The sequence below is a fragment of the Nothobranchius furzeri genome, chromosome 12 (genome assembly GCF_043380555.1).
Source record: "Nothobranchius furzeri strain GRZ-AD chromosome 12, NfurGRZ-RIMD1, whole genome shotgun sequence".
In the NCBI taxonomy this organism is placed as follows: domain Eukaryota; kingdom Metazoa; phylum Chordata; class Actinopteri; order Cyprinodontiformes; family Nothobranchiidae; genus Nothobranchius; species Nothobranchius furzeri.
Window position 1 is genome coordinate 63,268,732 of NC_091752.1, and position 17,637 is coordinate 63,286,368.

The 17,637-nt window shown below is 41.8% G+C and overlaps 1 protein-coding gene across 2 annotated transcripts in view; it reads left to right on the forward strand.

Moving 5' to 3' along the window:
* Positions 1-17,637, forward strand: part of prkcbb (protein kinase C, beta b) — a 166,559-nt gene that overhangs the window by 103,429 nt on the left and 45,493 nt on the right. For both annotated transcript variants that reach the window (XM_054750673.2, XM_054750672.2), the window contains exons 10-16: positions 1,870-2,043; positions 5,772-5,863; positions 7,031-7,093; positions 10,796-10,934; positions 11,060-11,140; positions 13,585-13,692; positions 17,008-17,148. In XM_054750673.2, the coding sequence (XP_054606648.1) occupies positions 1,870-2,043; positions 5,772-5,863; positions 7,031-7,093; positions 10,796-10,934; positions 11,060-11,140; positions 13,585-13,692; positions 17,008-17,148 (798 nt within the window). The remainder of the gene's footprint in view (positions 1-1,869; positions 2,044-5,771; positions 5,864-7,030; positions 7,094-10,795; positions 10,935-11,059; positions 11,141-13,584; positions 13,693-17,007; positions 17,149-17,637) is intronic.

Consider the following 17,637-nt stretch of genomic DNA (forward strand, 5'->3'; position numbering starts at 1 on the left):
GATGTCACGTTCTAATTTGCGTATGACGCAATGACGTCATCTAGTTTGCGTGATGACATCACCACGATGGCGTCATGACGTCACCGGTCTTGCAGAGTAAATCCAATAAAACCTGCGTGATTTTATTAAAAAAATTATTTATTTATTTTTTAATATTTTATTAAAATAAAAAAAAACATAGAATACAAAACAGCAGCCTTTAAAACGTCAAGAAAAGATGGCACAAAAAAATGGAAGGAATATTTTTATTTTGTCTGAAGAGAACGGAACTCTTAAACACAAAAATATTAAATTGATAGGAATGTATGTATGATTGAATTAAAATGAATTTTCTCTTGTAGTTTTCAAGTGCCTTGAGATGTATTTTTCTGTTGTGATTCAGTGCTATATATTGACCTAACAGATTATATATATATATATATATATATATATATATATATATATATATATATATATATATATATATATATATATATATATATATATATATATATATATGTTTTGGTTTTGTTGTTTTTAGTACTTTTGTGTAAAAAGAAGCAGGCCATATTTAGTACTCAGAAACGTCACATGCAAACTGCCAATGACCTGCCAATGACTTAAAGTATTATTCTGTTTTTTATAAAAGTTTTAAATGTGCTACGTTATTGAACTCATCATAGAGTTCCAATGTTCCTTGAATGCACCACAAATGGTGCGAGAAGCCATGTGTGAAAGCAACGCTGCCTGCCAGTGCCAGCCGAGCTCAGCTGCCGAAATGCGGCAGGATGGCGGAAGGAACGGTCGCCCTTTATGTAGCTCGGCTGGCTATCTCAAATAATGGTCTTGTGAAAACCCACAAAAGGTTTGATTGGCCAATGGGGATAGCATGATCATGCTGCACGCACATTGGCAGATAATTTTCTTTCTGATCCTCTGGAAGGAAGGACGGTCCTGTCGCTTCAGATGCATCTCTAATCTGCAGGTAAAGTCAGCTACAAAGTTGAAGTCAAACTAGCTGAGGGGGGTCAGAAATGTCGCCAGATTTGTCGCTAGGCGCTTTTATGAGAAAAAAAGTCATTAAGGGGGTCTGAAAAGTCGTTAGAAATGGCGACAAAGTCGCTAAGTTGGCAACACAGGGTATGATCTCTGTGCTTTGGCAGACCATAAACCTGTTCTAATCCTCAACTCTCTGATATACTAAACCCAGGCTAACCCTAACCCTAAAACCCACCCACATAAAAGGAACAACAGACAGAATGAATAAAGCAGAAAATCCCTTACAGTTTTCCAGACTATGGTGAGTTGGTCTCCAAATTAGCAAAATAACTATTTTAAATGTCAGAAAGGAGTGACAAAATAAATGTCAGTGTAGTGATTGTTCTGTTTTATCAGAATATGTTCCATATTATAAATGTAGCTTTTTAAACATACACTTTATTATTTAAATTTTTTAAAATAAAATCTATCAAAAGCTTTTAAACTGTTCAAATATCATCACATCCCCTTTCCCCCTTTAATGTTCTTGGTTGTGTGTTGGTTTTTATTTCATTCTTTTCTATTTCCCAGTTTTTCCCCTGTTTTCGACTCATCTGGATAAGTAAAGGTTAAAAAAAATTTCCCTCCCCTGTGCCGTGTTGAAAGGTGACGAATCGGTGTAAGCCTCATTTTCGCCGCTTCTTTTTATTACTACACACTAACCAAACCACAGAGCTTTTCTTTATCACACAATTACGCCACTTTCTCCCAGTTTTAATTTTTTAATTCAGTTCATTTCTTTGGTTTATTGAGTCATGGCAGAACTTGTCTCTTCTGCTGTTTTCTGCCTTAATGAATGGGGTTTTGTCTTCACCTTTGACCTGTGGTACCCTTTTGGTCCTTCCTCTCTAGGTGATGCTGGCGGAGCGTAAAGCAACAGAGGAGCTGTACGCTATAAAGATCCTGAAGAAGGACGTTGTTATCCAGGATGACGACGTGGAGTGCGCCATGGTGGAGAAGAGGGTTCTGGCTCTGTCTGGAAAGCCCCCGTTTTTAACGCAGCTGCACTCCACCTTCCAGACTATGGTGAGTTGGTCAGCACGAACCCATATGATTTATATTTATAATAACACTTTTTGTGCTTTGCACGATTGCTTCCTTGTTTTTTTAACAATTTCGAGACAAAAGGCAAATATTTTTTGTTACCCACTGAATATGGACCTCAGAGAGAAAATGTACAAATTATAAAACAACATTTCATTTATTTCTAAAGTCTTGGGTCATCCTAACCCTAACCCTCAATTTTAATTTAGGAATACCATGTACTAATCATTAACCCTTTAAGACCGCCGGTGCTCCTATTTGCATATTTGTGTTCAAATGCTTGTAGAAGAAGAAGAAAATATAATTTTTATAGCGCCTCTCAAGATAAAAATCACGAGGCGCTTCACAAAAACAAAAAATGTTAAAATATAAAAAAGAATTTAGAAAATGTTTAAAAATATATTTAAAATGAGCAAAAAAATAGATAATTGTGATTAAAAAAATTTTAAGAAAGAGAGAGAGTGAATAGGAAAGAGGGAAATCAGTGGATCCTGAGGAAGGTGGAATAGGTGGGGAGAACAGAATAAAGAGAGAGGGGTTGAAGAAGGTCATACAAAAGCCGGCTTGAACAAGTGAGTCTTCAGCTGCTTTCTAAAGGAGACCACTGAGTCCACTGATCAGGGACTCAGGGGGAGAGAGGTCCAGAGTCTGGGGGCCACAGCAGCAAATGATCTGTCACCTTTGGTCTTTAGCCTGGTGCTGCACAACCAGTAGGCTTTGATCACTGGACCTCAGGGACCTGCTGGGGGTGTAGGGACTAAGAAGATCACCAATGAAAGATGGTGCTTGTCCATGTAAGGCTCTATAGACCAGAACCAGGATCTTGAAATGAACCCTGAGGCTGACTGGCAGCCAGTGAAGCTGGAGGAGAAGCGGGGTTATGTGGGTGTGTTTGGAGGACTTGGTCAGAAGCCGAGCACAGGCGTTCTGAACCACCTGTAGACGGTTCAGGGAGGTTCTGCTCAGACACGTGAAAAGAGAGTTACAGTAGTCTAAGCGTGAGGAGATGAAGGTGTGGAGAACTGTCTCAAGTTCAGAGCGGGACAGAATGGGACTCAGCTTAGCAACGTTCCTGAGATGGAAGAAGAAAGAGCGAACAAGAGAACCGACATGAGAATCCAGGGTGAGAGCTGGGTCAAAGGTCACGCCAAGATTCCTGACAGAAGGTTTAGTGTGGGAAGCAAGCTGACCAAGAGAGTCTCTGACTTTGGGAACCAGCTTGTCTGGGGCACAGATGAGGATCTCAGTCTTATCTTCATTCAGCTGAAGAAAGCTCCCAGCCATCCAGGTTTAGATAGAGTCTAAGCAGGTGTGTAAATTTAAGTTCTGGCGAACTTGTTCTATGGCAGGTCTTAAAGGGTTAACTTTTTCAATGCAAGTTTCTATAAGACAGGAACTAAAATATGGTCTCACTAGTGACCTGCCAGTCAGATAGTTTTGCCTATTTATTTTTAAATGAGTTTTGCATTTTTACATAGCAATGCACCATGCTTATGGTTGTATCTTTATACCATCAGCTGTTGCCCCAGAAAAGTGGAGGGAAGAATGGCAGCAGAGGAAAAGTTTACAGAAAGTAAACTCTTTACACACATGTGATTTACAAAACTTTATAATTTACTTATGAATTCACATCACGGTTGTTAAGGTGCTCTTTTAGAATAACCCTTATAGCTGCATTATGACTCATGCCTGCTATGCATGTTCCACCAGGAACCATATCACTGTTTGTCCACAATTGCACCATGTGACGGGTCATTTTCTTAAATGATCCTCTAGAACTGTGCCAGTATGCATCTATTGGCATCTTCACATCTGACCTATCACGTTCTGGTATTGATAGCGGCCCGTCCCTGTGCGTTCACACAGCCTTCTCAGAGACGCAGATGTCTCCGAGCACATGGGCGGGGAAAAAGATGCACGGAGAAGTCAGCGGTGTCCTCCTGATGTTAGTAAACAATGGCGGACACGAGTGTTGCTTTTGGAGACTCTAATATGAGGAACGCAGCTTCCTACTCTCTCCCTGTGTGCTCCTCACAGCAGTCTGTCCTGGCGCTGCCGCGGCTGGAGCGGTGGTTCTGAGCTGCAGCCAGAGAAGATGTTTACTCCACTTTTAAACGTTTGACCCATGTGTGAAACCAAATTCCGGTCCTTTAAGGGACCGAACCGACGCTAATGTGTAAGCGTCAATAATTAAGCTTCCAGGGCTGGGATGGGCCGACTTAGATGTGAAAGCCTCATTAGTGCCACAAATTCACTCCCCCGTTGCACGGTGTGGATGATGTGATGTCATGAAACAACCATGTTGGTGCATGCAGTCCCTACATCATGTACACGTAGACATTAGCCCCATTCCCACCTGTACCGGGTCGGCCCGGGCCGGGTAGCATAGGTTGTTTACATATCTGGGTGGCCTGGAATTTTCCCAGGCCAACCAAGGCTCATTCTCGGCCCTCTTCCCGAGGGGTACTGCTTCAGGCCGACCAGGGCCAACACGCCCACTGCTGACAGCAAATTCACACCTTCCATTAGAGCAAGCCTCTGATTGGTGGGTAGAATCAGCCCATTCACACCTTCCATTAGAGCAAGCCTCTGATTGGTGGGTAGAATCAGCCCACATGGGCTTAAGGCAAGGATGTGTGGAATCAACCGGGCCAGGCTGGGGCCGACTGGGGCTACCCGGCCCGGGCCGACCCGGTACAGGTGGGAATGGGGCTAACGTGTTCCACCCAGGGACCAGTACCATGATGGTAAACAACCACTATCCTAGAAATACCATTCATGCTCTGGCTGTATATTGTATTGAAGTCTTCATCCAGTTTAAGGGATGGTAAGTGGGTTCCTGCCAGGCGTGTCCACTCCCTCTGAGGGTTTCAACATGATGGAGGTGCGTGGAGCTGCGGTGAGTTAGCTCACAGCTGGAATACACAACCTGATTTCATGTTAGACTCCTACTCAGCTTGTGACGCATAATGTGTTACACCAAAGATGAGTCAACGAGGAGTAAATTTAGCTCTTCGGTTTCACTCGTAGCCATCGATACATGTCACTTCCCTTCACATGCTATACGCACTCGCTGATTTGTGATGCCTCATCAATTAGTTGGAGTTTGTGTTTAAAACTGGTTGAGCTGATCCGCACTCAAACACGCACACACACGCGCACACACACACACCAAAACCCATGCTTTCGTTCTTTTTTAAACACAGAAACAGTTTTGTTTACCTGTTTGTAGCTACGGTTTCGCCGACAGCTGCCGGCTTCTTCAGGCTGACGCTGAAGCTGCCGGCAGCTGTCGGCGAAACCGTAGCTACAAACAGGTAAACAAAACTGTTTCTGTGTTTAAAAAAGAACGAAAGCATGGATTTACAAAGACACAGCAAGAACACACCTAAGACACACCAAAACCTTTTAAATTCCCCTCAAAATGAACCTTGTTGCCAATTTCTGCAGATATCAGAAGACAAAAGGTTCTTAAATTGATGTAGCTGTTTCATCAGTGGAGAACCGATGAAAGGCTCTTAAAACAACCCAGGCACCTCTTTCTCTCGGTTCTCCACCTTCTTTTTACCCTCTGATTTTCACTCCTTGTATTTGTTTTTTAGCTTCTATCTCTTAGTCTTATCTCATGTGACATGTCCACCTCTTGATAACCCCGTTACAATCATCCGTGTGCTTTCTGACCTGCCTTTCTGTGTCTGTCTGACCTATAGGACCGCTTGTACTTTGTCATGGAGTACATCAATGGTGGAGATCTAATGTATCAGATACAGCAGGCTGGCAAGTTCAAAGAGCCCCACGCTGTGTAAGTACACCCTATTCTTACCTCCACTGTAAAATCTCAAGTAGCTCCTGAAGTTGTTTCACAGTTCGGTGAGGATCTCCAGGTCTCATGATATAAGCCACCAACAGAGTGTTGTTTAGTTAGTTCCTAGAAGCTCAACACATCAGTACAAGGTGCGTGGTTTTTTGTTGTGCTTCTTTTTGGCCGGACAGTGTGTGTGTGTGTGTGTGTGTGTGTGTGTGTATATATATACACATATATATAGATATAAATATCTATATATATGTGTGTATGTGTATATCCATATATATATATATATATATATATATATATATATATATATATATATATATATATGTGTGTGTGTGTGTATCTATATATACATATATAGATACACATATATACATATACATTCATATATATATGTATATGTATACATACATACATACATACATATATATATATATATATACATATATATATATACATATACATACATATATATATATATATATATATATATATATATATATATATACATATACATACATATATATATATATATATAAATATATATATATATATATATATATATATATATATATATATATATATATATATATTTATAACAACATTAAATAAAGTCAGTCATCAAATGTATGCATATTTTTCTCTACACCTTTGGGGCACCTTTCGACATGTTTATGTTTATTATTATTATGTTTATTCATTTAGCAGACGCTTTTATCCAAAGCGACTTACAATTTATAACCTATAAGGCATGTTGTGATCTGTGGGGGAAACCGGAGTACCCGGAGGAAACCCACGCATGCATGGGGAGAACACGCAACTCCACGCAGAAAGGCCGCAGCCGAGTTTCGAACCTGCAACCTTCGTGCTGCGAGGCAACAGTGCTAACAACTGCGCCACCATGCAGCCCACACTCACACATTTTTTGCACACACTCTCCCAACACACCGATTGTACAGGACAACGCAAACGCAGCTGTGTGGTCAGTCTGTGGAGACCTCTCGCGTTGATCTTATCAGCTGTTCTCTGGCTCTGAGAAGACAGCCCTGACCTTTAAACTGACACACACACACACACACACACACACACTAATTACTCCTGTGTTGTCCTTTCTCTCAGTCTCCCTCTAATTGGCGTTTGTGTGTGTTGGTTCTGTAGATTCTACGCTGCAGAGATAGCCATCGGTCTGTTTTTCCTTCATCAAAAGGGCATCATATACAGGTAACTTTTGCACTGAGCATAATGAATATGTAGCAAAACCAGCAAATCAAAGCTAGGATCATATTTAAAGGCAGCTCACTTGTTGTAAAACAAAGTTGAGGTCTTCTACGTGAGAAGAAAGAAGGATTGATGTGGTCCACCACCATAACTTTTGCAGGTCTACATCAGGCCTGGTTTTGTGCAACGAGAGAATCTGCAGTTTGTTTAAAGCTACAATGGCAAGTCTGCAAAACAAGCTAGCTTAAATAAGTTTTTCTCATATTTCCTAACAACCTTCCAACACAGTATAGCTACTGTCAGGTCCATAAATATTGGGACATCGACACAATGCTAACATTTTTGGCTCTATACACCACCACAGTGGACATCAAATGAAACGAACAAGATGTGCTTTAACTGCAGACTGTCAGCTTTTATTTGAGGGTATTTACATCCAAATCAGGTGAACGGTGTAGGAATTACAAGTTTGCATATGTGCCTCCCACTTGTTAAGGGACCTAAAGTAATGGGACAATTGGCTTCTCAGCTGTTCCATGGCCAGGTGTGTGTTATTCCCTCATTATCCCAATTACAATGAGCAGATTAAAGGTCCAGAGGTCATTTCAAGTGTGCTATTTGCATTTGGAATCTGTTGCTGTCAACTGTCAAGATGAGATCCAAAGAGCAGTCACTATCAGTGAAGCAAGCCATCATTAGGCTGAAAAAACAAAAGAAACCTACCAGAGAGATGGCCAAAACATTAGGCGTGGCCAAAACAAAAGTTTGGAACATTCTCAAAAAGAAGGAACGCACCGGTGAGCTCAGCAACACCAAAAGACCCGGAAGACCACGGAAAACAACTGTGGTGGATGACCGAAGAATCCTTTCCCTGGTGAAGAAAACACCCTTCACAACAGTTGGCCAGATCAAGAACACTCTCCAGGAGGTAGGTTTATCTGTGTCAAAGTCAACAATCAAGAGAAGACTCCACCAGTGTGATACAGAGGGTTCACCACAAGATGTAAACCATTGGTGAGCCCCAAAAACAGGAAGGCCAGATTAGAGTTTGCCAAACGACATCTAAAAAAGCCTTCACAGTTCTGGAACAACATCCTATGGACAGATGAGACCAAGATCAACTTGTACCAGAGTGGTGGGAGGAGAGGAGTATGGAGACGGAAAGGAACTGCTCATGATCCTAAGCATACCACCTCATCAGTGAAGCATGGTGCTGGAAGTGTCATGGCGTGGGCATGTGTGGCTGCCAGTGGAACTGGTTCTCTTTATTTATTGATGATGTGACTGCTGACAAAAGCAGCACGATGAATTCTGAAGTGTTTCGGGCAATGTTATCTGCTCACATTCAGCCAAATGCCTCAGAACTCATTGGACGGCGCTTCACAGTGCAGATAGACAATGACCCAAAGCATACTGCAAAAGAAACCAAAGAGTTTTTGAAGTGAAAGAAGTGGACTAGTTTGCAATGGCCAAGTCAATCACCTGACCTGAATCCGATTGAGCATGCATTTCACTTGCTGAAGACAAAACTGAAGGGAACATGCCCCAGGAACAAGCAGGAACTGAAGACTGTTGCAGTAGAGGCCTGGCAGAGCATCACCAGGGATGAAACCCAACATCTGGTGATGTCTGTGTGTTCCAGAGTTCAGGCTGTAATTGACTGCAAAGGATTTATAACCAAGTATTGAAATGTATAAGTTTGATTTATGGTTCTTATTCTGTCCCGTTTCTTTTGGTCCCTTAACAAGTGGGAAGCACATATGCAAACTGTTGTAATTCCTACACCGTTCACCTGATTCGGATGTAAATACCCTCAAATAAAAGCTGACAGTCTGCAGTTAAAGCACATCTTGTTTGTTTCCTTTGAAACAGGTGGTGTATAGAGCCAAAAATGTTAGCATTGTGTCGATGTCCCGATATTTATGGACCTGACTGTGATTTTGAACATCTTAGTTGTCTGAATGCACTGAGCTGCTGCCATGTGATTGGCTTGTTAGCTATTAGTCTTGATAAGCAGTAGAATAGGTGTACGAGTATGTGCTCTTTTGACGTAGACATAGAAATAAAAGACATCCTTATCCCTATAGCGGCTCAGAAATGAAATCATCCCAACCTCTTCATCTTAACTTTCTAATCAACTTTTTCTCGGTTTAAACTCCAGTCCTCGAGGGCCAGTATCCTGCATCTTTTTGTTGTTTCCCTGTTCCAACACAGTTGATTCACCCATGCAGCAGCTCACCAAGCTCTCCAGAGGCCTGTTAAAACCTGCTGATTGAAACCAGGTGTGTTGAAGCAGGGAAAACACTAAAACATGTGGGACAGCAGCCTTTGAGCACCAGAGTTTGACACCTGTGTACTAGATCTAAAAGCGAAGGCCACTTGTAGTCAACAGCTGTCGGAGCTCTTCTAGTTTGAAGAATGATTCTCTCATGTGAGTTAAGCTAACAGCAAAGAGCATTCAACAACATAGAAATGCTAAAAGACATAGCTAATTGTAACACTTTTTTCATCTTTGGTGTGTTCTTGCTGTGTTGAAATTCTAATTCCATCTTTTAGTTCTTTTTAAAACACAAAAAGGTTTTATTTACAACGTTTCGTTTGCGGCCGCAAACGAAGCGTTGTAAATAAAACCTTTTTGTGTTTTAAAAAGAACTAAAAGATGGAATTGTAACACTGTTTTAAAGAAGACCAAATGTCCGCTCCCTGTTGCTGTTTACAGATGATTTAGCTGTGGCATTGCAGGAATGCATTGTTTCAGGAATGTTGAGAGCACAAGTCATTCTTATCTGTGGGGATGAGCTTTAGATAACAACCAAAAGAACAATATTGCAAATTCAAGTGGCCAAACTGAGTTTCCTATGCAGGGTGCTTGCTGAGCCTTAAGCTGTTTTTACAGGACCATAGCGTTTGCAAAACGGGATTTGCCGCGGCTCTGTGGGGAGGATAAAGGTCGTTTATAAGATCAGACCGTGGCGGTAATGTGGCGCAATTTTATATAAGATTAGGTGATGGCGGCATAAAGCGGGTATGGGGGCGGTGTCTCTGCGCTGCCGTAGACTTCTGTTTATCTTGGACATGACTTGCTTTTTATTGCGATTGAAGCCATGATCATTAAGTTTTTTTTAACTAGCAGCTCCTAAAGGTGTCTGTCCCCATCGGTCCCTGTGCAGTCTCTGGTGATCTGAGCTTCAGCAATAACAGAGGCTCATGGAGCGCTGCAGCGCTCCAGTTTGCCACCTCAGCTGATTTTGTTCAAAAAGCAAACCTTATTGCCTGTGTTTACTTTCATTTTCAATAAATTTGCCAGCCGGAGCTCAGCAATAACTCCCCACGTCAGACATCTGCCTCTGTTGCGCCAGGACGCAAACGACAGACCATTACTGCAATATTACTACCCAGTGAGGCGGAACGAATGCCGCAAAGTTCTCGCAACGCCATGCCGGCATGGCGCGTTTATAGACATACCATTGCGGTAATATTACGCCAATTTGCCAGCATGGTGTGTCTTATAAAAGAGGCTTTAGAGATAGGGTGAGGAACTTTTGAGCTGTAAACGAAGTCTACAATAATCAATGGTTTCACTGATCATGAACACCGACTCCACATCAGCCTTGCAAGATTTAGTAACCGGATTGTTGTCTCCTTTGATTTCCCATCCGTTTGGAGATAAAGCGTTTACTTCAACATTGTTTGATTGCTTTGCAGGGACTTGAAGCTGGACAATGTTATGCTGGACTGTGAAGGCCACATTAAGGTAGCAGACTTTGGTATGTGTAAAGAAAACATGACTGATGGAGTCACCACCAAGACGTTCTGTGGAACTCCAGACTACATAGCTCCAGAGGTATGTCAGGGGTGTTATCAGTGGCATCACTCTAAGATTGATGAAGGGTTTCTTTTGAAAGGGCTAGGGTGTTGTTTTTACTTGTTGTGAGTACGACTTTCTTTAACAAAGTTTCCACATTTCAGATCATTGCTTACCAACCTTATGGAAAATCTGTGGACTGGTGGGCTTTTGGAGTTTTGCTCTATGAGATGTTGGCCGGACAGGTTGGTCCTTGAGTGTCGTGTGTCATGTCATGTCACCTGATGGGATTGTTTCTTTTCTGGCTTGGAGTCTATCATTTCTCTGTGTATTTGTGTCTTCCTTGTTTTTGATTGTGAAGGGTTAGGGTTACTTGTTTTTCTGTCTTGGTAGTTTAAAAAAATAGCACAACATTTTCAACCTAAACTCAAAATATATGATAAAATTCAAACTATGATTTGACCTGAATCGATACATTCTGATGTGATGTGAAAGGACATATAATACGATGCAAAATGATGAGTTTTAGAGTTTGATATAATACGACATGACTATTGTGGTAGAAGTAGAAAAAGTCTAAAAAATTTGCTTCTTTTTATCTGAAAGTTTCTACCTCTTAACCCTCCCACTGTCCTAATGGATGTGACCCCGCGAAGGAAGATGACCATTGAGCAGGGTTGATGGTTTATCCCTTGGGTCCATGTGGCAGGGTGAGATGGTGCTTACTCCTCACCCCTGCTACATGGACCTCAAGGGATAAACCATCAATCCTGCTCAATGGTCAACTTTTCCTCACGGGGTCACCCATAAAGACAGTGGGAGGGTTAAAAGCATCTCAGTCATGGGAATTATTTGCTTGACATTACATTTAGTCTGGTCTCAGTCTTTCATTAGCCGTGTGTCCATTGCTGGAACTTCAGGGTAACTCCTGGAAGTGGGAAATTGAGCGGGAGATGCGATGTCTGGGTTTTCTCAGCTGGTGTCTCCATTCAGATTCAGCCCTTTGAGGACTTTGCACACCAGCATGTGGCGACTGCCTAGGCAGTGAGTGATGTCACTGATCAGCGCCAAAAAGCGTCCACAGCAGTGGCGGCGCCAGGGGGGCGCTAGAGCTACCCCTGGATTAGTCATTGCACCCCCACAGCACCCCAAAGTAAATACTAGATTATTTTTATTTACAATTTAATTTTAATTTAACGTGTGGATGTGATAATATTTAACATACAAAACAAAAATAATCAGTAAATTATCAAAACAGGAAATTGATGTTAACCTTTGACTTCATTTTCCACCTGCGAACGAGTGAAAGGTAGAGCTGGTGGTAAAATGGATCGGTTTTTGTTGCCCGAATTTCCACGTGTTCAGTCAGAAACAAATGAATCTTTGGAAGTGATCAAAGACTCACAAAAACCTACGGATCTGGATGAAGAGAGTCAACCCTCAACCGCCGCAGCAGTCGAGGGTTTTGCCACTGGAAATGCTAACACTAACGTTAGCTAACCTTGCAACACTATAGATGGTTTTCTGTGTGGCTGTGTGTGTTTATGATTTCATGGAAAAGTCAGTGATTGTTCATATGTTTATGATGTATATTAATTATTGTTTCAGGTGTTGTTGAGGTTTTGTGCACGCATGTGTATCTGCTAGTGTTGAAGGTGTTTTAGAGAACAATAGGTACGCATGACCACTTCCTTCATAACACCCTCAATAAAAAGACTAGCTCCTTCATAGCACCTGCAGAAAAACATTTCTGGACCACAGTAACATTAAAAACATCAAAAGTTTTATTCTCTCGAAGTACGTCATAATTTAATCCATTCAGAGCACTAGGAGAACAGCTGTGTGATGTAAAATGTGGCATTCAAGTTCAGTTTTTCACGGCGCTCTGTGAGACAACAAGACACCGTGAGTTACGTCATTGTGGGAGAATTTCCTCGTGTTTTCCGATGTTGGAAGTTCAGTAACAGCAATTTTAAAGCAGTGCGATCTGTGCTTATTTTCTTTCTCTTCCATCGTGTTTCACAAGCAACTCTTCTAATTTTACAACTGCTGGATGTTTTGGATGGCATCTGCTGACATTACAACCAATCAGCATGGGTTACCAAAACTCCACTGGGTCATTCCGAGTACCTACCCCTGATTAGGAATTCAGAAAGTTCCTGAAAACAGCCCAGAAAATGGCCGTTTGGCCGGTCCGGTGAAGTGGAGACACGCCCATGTCGCGAAGTTCTTGTAAATTTACCCTAAAGTTCTGGTAGTGGGAATGCAGCTACTTACTCTGTCTGCTACCAAATGTTGTGGCAGCAGTGGGATGCGAACACACACTATTACCTCGTCTACCGGAGCATCAAATCCACAAGCTGGGTCTTTTACCTCATGACTGTGACACGATATGACATGAAAAATACAAAACAATGCAACATGATTCAGTGCCATATAAAATTCTTTACTGAAGAAATATGTTTAGTGCTTCACAAGTCTTAAAGTATTTGATTGAAACATCTGATTGCTCCATTTGAACTTTTTAATTTTGCCAAATCTTTATTTCGCATTTTGCTACAGCTGTAGCCTAAAGTTATCTTTTAACTGTAGAATTTAAATTCTTTGTTTGACTTTGCTCTCTTAAAAAACTTTTTGTATTCTTATTTTTCATTGATTTGGACCAAAATGCTTCTTGTTTCCTCTGCAGCCTCCATTCGATGGGGAGGATGAGGATGAGTTGTTTCAGTCCATAATGGAGCACCATGTCTCCTATCCAAAGTCATTGTCTAAGGAGGCTGTTGCCATATGTAAAGGAGTGAGTACACACACACACACACACACACACACACACACACACACACACACACACACACACACACACACTCAAGTCCCGTGTTTCAGGCTGAAACAGGGAGGGTATTAAATCTGTTTGAAGAAAGGAGAGGAGTAAGTGGGTAAGCTAAAGAAAAGATGACAGGAAGACAACAAAATGAGTTTCAGCATTAAAATGACAGAGAAACATGTTGACTGAAACAGCTGTCCAGTCCTTCCATCTTGTCCTACTTTCTGCCTAACTCCCATCCTTCTCTTGAACTCGTCTGTAAGCCGTTGTTGTGCTTTTTACAGTCCTCTATCTCTCGTGACACACACTCTGCATTGGTCTGATAGCTTGAGCCAGTGCTCGGTTAGCTGTAAAAAGTCCCCGTTAGAATAGACTGGCCGGCAACACGCCACGCTCCGACTCGTCCCGCCTGAATGAAACCGATGTTTGTTTGGAGGATCGGTGGAGCTGATTACTTCCACAAATGGAGTTGGTTCTCTCCGTCAAACCTCTGTCTCATCTTCTAACTCTAAGCTCCACTGACCACAACAAACAACACACACACACACACACACACACACACACACACACACACACACACACACACACACACACACACACACACACACACACACTCTCTCTCTGTATGTAATGCATTGGTGATGAGAAGCATGAAAGTTCGCCTCTGTCCACCCCAGAGTTCATCCTGCACCACTCGTGTTGCTTCTTCAGTATTTTGCTGTCCACATTGAGCAGTGCATGTTCATAAGAAGAAAGGAGGTGTTAGGCCTAATTAGCTAAGCCTTCCCTGGAGTTTAGGAGCCAGCAAAATACTCTTGAAAATGTTCAGGTGCTGAATAGAAAGTGAATATCTAAACAGCAAAGTCCAACTTTCACAAATTAACTCATATTTTTGTCATTACTATGAAAAAAATAAATAAATAAAATGAGGATAATAATAAAATTTATATGAAGGTTTTCTGAGTTTTTGATAGGTTTCTACTGGACGGGCAGGGGCAGATTTAGGAGTGAAGAAGATCCGGGGCTTAACACACACGCGCGCACACACACGTGACACACACTAGTCAACATCATATATATATGTCTTGTACCACATGATTTTTAATCTGAAGCTACATATTAAGCATATTCAGGGCAGAATATTGTTCCTGTTAGTGTTTAGTGTGAGATGATAGTAAATATTCCCTTTCTTTCTCCATCAACTTTACCTGATAGTAAGCTAGCTTTAGGCAAACCAGCAGCACAACAAATATTTTCAAATAAGACTCACAAACCTGAGTCAACACCAGTCTTATCAAAGCTGGGGTTCTATCGCGGTACTTTTGGTCTAAAAAACGTCCTTATGTCCATCTTCACACATGTGTTTCAGGCAGAGACTGTAGAAGAAACCAGGCACTGCAGAAGAAGCCGGCTGCTGAAGGGCTTCTTCTTCAGTGGTGGAGGCTCAGGCAGGCTGTATACAAACTACTGCCAGCTGCTCCCTCTCTGTTGGACTTTGGTACTGCATGTCACTTCCACGTTTGAGAGCCGGGGCTTTTCATTAAACATTCGGGGCTTGAGCCCAAGTAGCCGGGCCTAACGCCGCCCCTCCTTATATACCAAATTATGTATACCGTGCTGCTGCGGGCTGAGCTCCCCTGTCCCACTGGGAGGGTTTCAAACACCGCCATCACCTGCTGCAGCCTGTGGCGCGTTGCTGTGGGCCGGCTCCGGCCCAGGAATGAGCTCTCCCCACCCGCTGGGAGGGTTTGAAACACTGCCATCCTCTGCTGGTGACCGTGGTGCGCTGCTGCACATACCGCTGATGCAACAGCTAGTTGTTTATTCTGTTATTGTTGCCGGTACTTGTCTTGCAATGTGAAATGCTTGGTCTCAGATTTTGTAAGAAAAATAATAAAATTTCCCCCCCAAATATGACTTATAGTCCAGTGCAACTTATATATGTTTTTTCTTCTTCATTATACATTTTATGGCTGATGTGACTTATACTCCGGAAAATACGGTAATTATTGTGTAAAACAGTATTTACTGGAAATGATTAATAAAAACAAGAACTAGAATTGAACCTCAGTTACATGGTAATAATAGTTTAAAATGTCAGAAACAATAATACACTTTAACCCTCTGATGCATGAATTATGAAATCTTCAACCATGATTTTTTTAACAATTTTTTTCATTCATCTTTAGGTGTGAATGAAACAAATTTCAACAAATATTTTTGTAATATTCTGTTAATTTACAAATACTTTATTACATGTCCATCTCAGTGGACAGCGTGCATTCTGAACATGAAATATGGTGGCTTGCCTTACTGAAGTCCAAATGAAGGGGCTCACATGCAATAAAGTCTTCAACAGCTGTGCTTAATAGCAAAAATAAATAAATAAAAATTTTGAGTACCTGTCCACTGTAGTGACCATTATGCATCAAAGGGTTAACTTACTATGTAATTACCATGTAAGTACTTAGTAATTAGGGGACTGTAAAAGGAAGCGTTACCAATGGTTTCTTAAAAAGTTGCCTAGTTTCTCTTTAGGATTCTGATTGGCTTAGGTTGCATCAAACTTTCTGTCTCGAGCTGCGTTTGGTTCAGGGGGGAGACGAAAACACACATACAGTACACCAAGCCTGAGTTATGTCTCCCACTGAACAAATTAAACAGTTCTTCCTCAACTGTAATGTAAATAATAACCTGTAACGTGCAAATGTTTAGAGCCTAAAAAGCTGCAGTCACAATTGTAGCTTAGTTTTACCCTAAACTGGCCGCTTCAACACACACAACTTTCCCTCCGAGGGAGAGCTCTCTGACAGCCGACGGCTCTTGTTCAATTTTCATCTTACAAGTTTGGTAATGGACCGGGCTGACACGGAATTGTTCGTCTTCATTCAGTGCGACAGTAACACAGGCAAAGTGTTAACAACGTTCATGCTGCATCAGCGGCTGAGAAGCGAGCTCACACGCAACAACACGCGTTAGCAAAAGAACAAGTAGGACAATTAAATTAGACGATAACCTCTAGACAAGCACTTTTCATTGTACAACATGAACAACTGCATATGAATTACAATTCATAAATAATCAGGCTGGGGAAAAGGGGGATAGGGCAAGAACACTGGGAGGAGGGAGAGACAGATGGGCGTTTGGAGCATTTGCACATATGCGAACAATAAAGATGTGAGACACAGATAAAGAAACAAGAGAAACTACCAAATAGGAGCGGTTGTAATAATGATGAAAATGAGGGGTGCCATGTAGAAGTTCTCTTTCTTTTCCTTTTGTGTTCAGCTGATGACGAAGCATCCGGCTAAACGGCTGGGCTGCGGTCCAGAGGGGGAGCGAGACATCAGGGAGCACAGCTTCTTCCGCTACATGGACTGGGAAAAACTGGAGAACAAGGAGGTGCAGCCGCCTTTCAAGCCCAGAGCTGTAAGTTTGATGTACAGATCAAATCCAAGGAGTGCAAATAACCCAAAAATCCTCAATCGGACAGCATGACTCTACTTGGGGTGACAGACATTTAACTTTTCCTTCTTTTACTTAAAATTTCTCTGTTTCTTTTTTACATCTCTATTAATGTATACATCTTTTTGCTGTTACTGTGACATTCTGTCCTTTTCCTCTTTCCTGTTTGGCACAATGCATACAGGTAAGTCGAGACAACACGATGTTAATGCTAAAGGAGATGTGTCAATGAAAGTATAGGCCACCTTCACACTGGACCCAGTTAAAATGTCTGTCAGCCAGCTTGTCGATTGGTTTTGTGGGATTTTGGCAAGGTCTTAGGAGAAAATATAAAATGTGGTACATGTGATCGATCAGTGATGGATAGCAAGGTTGTGAGGATTTGCTATTTTTTTAGCAGGTGTTCTAGGTCTAGCATGGCATCAGTGGGGATAGGGTATCCATGATGTTTGG